Consider the following 6,838-nt stretch of genomic DNA (forward strand, 5'->3'; position numbering starts at 1 on the left):
TCAAAAAACGAAAGTGTGGAAACTCCTCTCTTTATCCCGTTTAGATGATTATAAACAGCCGTACACAGCACAATACACGACCATTAGAAATAGTAACGTAAAACGATGTTATATATTAACGTACAAATTTCGTAATGAATAAATGAAAACTATATTCAAACAACAAAGCCGTCTTAGCGCGAAATCAGCACGCCGACAGCCTTGTATTCGTTTAGTTCTAGGGAGGGGCGGAGAGTGTCCGTTCTCATTACTTATTTGTGCTCTGACGTAATAGTGCAAGAAAGTGATGGGTAACCCTGCCACTACACGCACACATTTGCGCGTGTGCAGATAGCGCCTTGCTGTATGTAGTAGTAGTAGTTAAATAATTGTCGACCGTTGTATGGAGTGTCCGGGGTGTACCGTGAGAAGACGGCCGTCAGAGCGCGCTCGTGCTGGCCTGTTCGGTTCGGCCGCTGGTCGGGAACTTCGAAGGCGCGCACGGCCACGGCCTAACTCTCGATACATTCTTGAATACGCCCCGCCACAGCCACGCGCGTCGGCCCTAAGTCTCCCGGACTCGTCCGTAAAAATCGGCGCGTTTGACATCACGGGTTGTGGGAACGCACCCTTATTGATCATATTGATACTGATAGTGCATACCTACCACAAATTGTTCAGAATATCTTGCAGTACCAATGGCTATGAATATAAGGCTGTTATATGGTTTGTGAAGGTTTTGACCAAGCGAAGCAAAACCATTGATAATTCCAGGGTATAGGTAGCTAGCGCAAACTACAAGCCAGTATTCCAAACGTACAGGAAAGGAATGGTACGTCGCGCGGGGAGGCTCCTTTCGTGCATCCCAATAATGATACGTCAATGACGTAAGTTCCTCTATAACCGGCTTACGGCTTATTAACAGCCAGTCTGTGGTGATATGTGTATTACATAGTATATAAAATCCACCAAATACAAAAGGTAAATGACCAAAGTATTATTTATATTATTTATTCATAATCTTGTTAAGGTTGTTGTTACATTAACCATTAATAAACGGTTTTTTTTTAAAAAGGGTCTATTACTTTATCATTATTTAAAAACTAACCTAGAAGAAAATATCACAAATCTCAAATACACAGCAAAGTAATCTTTTTTCTTACTTTAACATTTTCAGAGTCTCCATCACAATTATTATTTTATTAAAGACAACAATTTAGGCTACCAGTGCCAGTGATTTATATAATATGTATATATATAATATGTATATATGCATACACACATGCGCGTGCATGTGTATACACACTACTGTGTATATACACATACACATTATATATAAAATTACATATTATGCATTTCATAGGGTACACCACTTTCATAGCCTCAATTAACTACACTTCAATGTAAAGTCAAAACATAATGGAGAATTTTTTAAATTGGACCATACAATCAAATAAACAACTGAGTCAATAACTGCGCATTATTCAACAGTAGTTTTACTAATATAACATAAACATGAGGATTATAATGAGAAAATAAACATGAGAACTAAAAAGAGATCCAACAATCGACCCACACCTTCATTTGTTCTCCAACTGCCAATGAACTTATACCAATCTGGGTATACAATTACGAGTATATACATGGCATCTCGTTATGGGATACCGATGTCAATATCTTCACAAATCGAACGTGGCATTGCGCCGTTTCTATATAAAAATGAATACACTGTCAACCGCGAACACTCGAACTTGAGGCACTACGTCTTAAATTCTTGCATTAAAATTATTTCAACTTAAAACACTGTTTGCCCAATAATTCTTTTTTAATTTACAACTAATTAAATCCACTACAATCTACAACAGGAAAGAGTTTTATTGATGCAATCTTTTACATTTATACATCCTAGGTAAAGAGTTGACAAAGTCCAATTATTCCTTTAACGGCATCAAATAGAAATGGTAAGAGCTGATGATGTTACAAGGTAGCAATTAGGGTATTCAACAAAGAACAAGATTTTTAGGATTTAAACATGGATTTGTAAAGGTGTTTTTAATTACTGCAGTATGGTTGAAAACTTGCCTGTATTTTTTCTTTTTCCCTTCCTCTGTTTACTATGATTTTGCAACTCATTAAACTTTTTGATAAAATTGAATCCTGGTTTTCGTGAATTGTTAATGTTTGGTTTTGGGACAGGTTTCACTTTCGGTATTGGGATTGGTTTCTGTGGCACCTTCTTTGTTGGCAACTTTATCCCTTGTTTATCTGCTGGGTGCTGCTTTGGTATCACTGTTAGTATTGCTTTCAAGAAGTTACTACTGCGTTGTTCTATGTAACATTTCAATGCATGTTTAAAGCAACCAATGATTTTTGGGAACAGGTTTTTGCCAACAGCCACTGCACAGTTCCGGCTGTGATCAAAAGGATCTTGAATGCACATACTTTCATTAATTCTCAAAGGTTGAACCAACCCGTTATGCAAGTTTGCATCATACAATCTGAATACAGTAGGCACGGTGTTTAAGCTTTTAAATAATTCCCTCTTTATACTACATCCCAAAAATACAGAGACTATGTTCATGGCAAAATTGTAAGAGCTGTAGTACTCAAAAAACCCTGTGAGAAGTTCATACAAATTGAATTCATTTTTTCTACTTTTTAATGTGTAATCAGGAATATGCACAAATCCAGTTTCCCAATGATCAACAATGCATTGTTGGTGTGGTTTCAATTTGTCTTGCAATTCGTAAACAGAAGGCAAAATATTCAATTGCTGGAAGTAGAATACTACAAGCAATATTAATGCATAATTAGGCATTAAATTTGTACCTGTCAACTTGTGTAGTTTAGCCCAGAACTTTATTATGATTGCTATTGACAAAACTCTAGGATCTAAATGAAGTAAGTAAGCCAGTAACAAACTGTTACGTATTCCTTGTGGACTTTTGAAACTTGCATCACAATGCCTTCCTGTTGGAATGTGTAGGAATTTGACTAAAGGCACTTTAGCACGAGCTATAGGTTGTAATTCTGTGAACAAATGTGGCTGTGACCTCAGTGAACGTAAGGCAACATACACGAGTTTACCAGGTTGCTTTCTTTCCCATGGCGGTACAGTTACATAGCAGTCTATGTCACTTGTCTTTATACCTAGACCGGTGATTATAGAACCAAACGGTTCTATTACACAACCTGAAATTCAAAAATATGTTTTAATTGTTTAAGATAAATAATTGAAAGAAAAAATCCTGGTCCCTAATTTGTATTGATCATTACTTTCATGTCTTTGTAGGTAATTAGTGCTAATGAAACATTTACCTGGCCAAATTCTATTAAAATTAGCAGACAAATCCCTCAATAGGAAATCAATGTGTTCCACCTCCTCTTTGGTTAATCTAATGATTTGCAGTAGTTGTTGTGCCTGACACCCGAAGTCACCTGTGAATTCTATTTTTGATATGTCAAAGACTGGATCTGCAAATGGGAATTTATAAACTATACTTCTACAAGGTTCATATGCGAAGAAATTATATTTAATTTCGGCAACTGATGACAATGTAAGTTTATATATTGAGGCCTATGCTCAGGCATGTAGATTACAGTATGATCACGATTTGAATGAAGAACCATTAGTAAAATATTCTTGTTTTCCTAAAGGTTTCTTGTCATTTAATTTGAATCAAACTTACGTTCTAAAGGCCCGCGAGAATTCATTTTTCTTTGCAATAATATAGATCTAAATTATTGTTACATTGTACAGCTTGCCAAATACCTGACAATAATCACAAATGCAACAAATAACAAATCTATCGTTATTATTTGCGTTGCTAATGCAACAATGAAAAATATTCACACAGAAACCAAAACTAGATACGCTTTGATAGTAAATAAATGCAACAAAACACAGAATTATCGTTGATAAAATAAAAATGAAACAACTTTCGTAACCTATCGTATGTTGACACAAACTAATAAAGAGATAGAGATACTATGTTGAAGTTTGTGAATTTTTTATTTTCTTTATTGAGCTTTGGCTACGAGGCCAATAGCTTAAAACTAGACTAACAGAAACAGCAAAAATTATTACTTTCTTTTTTTTATTAATAATGTTGGCTTAGATACAAGTCATTTGAGCCATGTCTTCGTTTAATTATGTTTCTGTAAATATGACCGCCACAAAGAGGATAGGCAATTTGAGGCGGCGTGCTTGGATTGACTCGGGATTCCCTAGAACTTCCCTAGGAGGGCCGATACGGGTATTTTAGTTCGAGATTCGTATAATTTCGCGCTTTAATCTTCGATTAAGGCACAGTAGCACTATCCTATTCCACTTTAAACTAGATTTCACAAAATAATTGAAAGTCAAAATAAAAACGACACTTTTCCCTCCAAAAGGCCCAGAGCGAATTTTATTACTTTCTTTCCAATTCCGTAAATAACGAACGCTATGGACAGAAAGAAAAACTACATTTCTTTTTACGCATTCTAATTGGTATTTAGTTTTAAGCCCTAGAGTCAAAGCTCAAAAAAATATTATGCATTGCAAACTGTTACAAATAAGCATGCGGTCAAACAACAACCAAGTTTTCAAAGGCATAGAGGATTACAAGCACTTAGTCTTCGAGTTGGGCCACGAGGCAAGTACCGGCTTTAGCTTAATGCTCTGGATGTGCAGGACACTATGGTGCGCGAAGCGCCGTGTCGCTGCTTGTGACACCTCCAAAGAACATACTAGAGGGCGCCAGGGCGTTGATCCGGGCGCTACATGAACTAGGGTCAGCGCTGCACGAGGCGCCTTGGTGCTCTAATGGTTCAATAGCTCAAGAAAGGATTTTTCTCAAATTATTTTTTGTTTTGCATTGACAAGTTTGCACTGACTTGTCATTTAAAAAAATGTTGCCATAACATTTGCTTTTCAATGGGGTTAGGAATTAAAGGTTAATTTGTCTTTGTATCAACCCAGATAAAAAATATTTTAAATGTTAATAAATTATTACGTCATAATAATAATCACAATTTTTTTAGGATGGTGATGGGAATTACCATTGAGATACCTATCTGTATGGGTTTTCTTTCGAAATACAGTATGGCCTAAGGTGTTATTAGGATTTCTTTTAATTAAAACATTTAATTAATATGTTTTAGTTTATTCTAATTTCTATTAATAATAAATTAAACTTAATAAAAATTCATTCAATAAAATAATTTGTAAACCTTAATGTAGCGTAATTTGGAATGTTTTCTTTGTAAAATTAAAAATAGGTATTTAATTAACAACTATTGTAACTATAGAGAAAAAAAAGGGTGGTTTGCATATTAGACATAACTGGTTGAAGACTGTACCACCTCAGTCAACCGTGACCATGGGACCTGTAAAGGGCCCGAAACGTTTGTTTGAAAAAACAAATATACGCGATTTAAATCCGGAAAAATAGTATTTCCTATAAGATTATAATAATATCCGTGGCCGAATAGTTACCATCCTGGACTGCCACGCAAGAGGTCCCGGGTTTGATTCACGTGCCGGGAGAAATATTTGTATGGCTTACATTTATTTTCACGAAGTTTGGTTGTAATTTGTTTTTTGTTTGGTTGTCTGTGTGTGTCCGGATCTCCGGAAATGGTTTTACTGCATCGTAGGACAAAACTACTGACCTAGGAAGTTGAAGTTGGATTTTAAAGTAATTCTAATTGTGTCTATACATGTATCTATATGTGTAGAGGAACACCTTTTTCCGACCTATAGTTATTAATTAACATTTGGTGGTTTTAACAACTCTATGCCGCTCCTTATAGATACATCTATCTGATCATACATATATCTAAATATGTGGAACGTCTTTTTCCAACCCTTTGGGCGGAGCTTATTCTATATATTAAATTCGGAATGGTTTCAATCTTGACTTTTCCTGTTTCTTATCTAGTCAGTTTCTGAGATCGTCCAATTCACATTAGGTTGTATATGAAATAAGTTCACTCCTGGTTATTACTAAAACTGTAAATGGTCCCATTAGCTCGAAACTTGGGCCACTTGATCGCATGTTTGCTAATACAGGAATCTAATTAACACTTCAAAAGAATCCGAATAGTCATTGTAGTCAACGTTTACTAGCCCAAATGGTGAAAGATGTAGTAAAAATATATTCAGGCTTCAGACACGCCCGAAACAATAGGTGAACATATCCAAATATCCGGCACAAGGTAATTAAAGCAAGCGTTTGAACTGTAAAAAGAATGTTTAATTACTAAAATTACTCACAGCGAGATTCTTGTCATCACAAGATTAAAGAAGATACGTCTGTTCAGTTTTAAAATGGTAATAACAATTTCGGTATCTGCTGCATATGGCACACTAAATTGCTTTGGGTTAATTTTACTTCAAGGTCAGAATAATAATTTATTTTTATTGTAAACACTTATTATTATTACAAACTTCAAAATATTACATAAAAGACTTATCTAAGAGTCCTATCAAACCCTTCGGTACAATCCGTCTACTTTCCCGGTCGGTCCACTTTCAGTATTCGTCTACTTTCCCATCGGTCCACTTGTCCAAATGGTCCACTTTCCCGATTCGTCTATTACCCATTTTGTCTACTATCCCGATCGGTCCACTTTCACTATTCGTCTACTTTCCCGATCGGTCCACTTGTTTTTCTCGATTTGTCCATTTCCCATTTCGTCTAACTTCACTTGTCCAAAAATAAAATCCGTTTTACAAATTTTCAACAATTTATAAATGCGTAATTGCAGATTGTCATGGAGTACATACATTTTTTATTTTTTTGATAATGATGGCCGCATTACGTTAAACACGATTTGAAAAAAAAAACAGAATCAAGTAGACAGTTTTTAACCG

The 6,838-nt window shown here is 35.5% G+C and overlaps 1 protein-coding gene across 1 annotated transcript; it reads right to left on the reverse strand.

Annotated features, from left to right (window-relative positions):
- Nucleotides 1–1,076: 1,076 nt before the first annotated feature.
- Nucleotides 1,077–3,938, reverse strand: LOC113239617 (speckle targeted PIP5K1A-regulated poly(A) polymerase-like). Its single transcript, XM_026476673.1, has 3 exons — nucleotides 3,669–3,938; nucleotides 3,298–3,453; nucleotides 1,077–3,171 (listed from the first exon to the last, which is right to left on the reverse strand). Exons 1-3 carry the CDS (start codon nucleotides 3,691–3,693, stop codon nucleotides 2,036–2,038), a joined length of 1,317 nt encoding a protein of 438 aa, XP_026332458.1. The 5' UTR covers nucleotides 3,694–3,938; the 3' UTR covers nucleotides 1,077–2,035.
- Nucleotides 3,939–6,838: the final 2,900 nt, after the last annotated feature.

Source organism: Hyposmocoma kahamanoa, unplaced genomic scaffold (genome assembly GCF_003589595.1).
Source record: "Hyposmocoma kahamanoa isolate Upper Pololo Valley unplaced genomic scaffold, ASM358959v1 114, whole genome shotgun sequence".
Classification (NCBI taxonomy): domain Eukaryota; kingdom Metazoa; phylum Arthropoda; class Insecta; order Lepidoptera; family Cosmopterigidae; genus Hyposmocoma; species Hyposmocoma kahamanoa.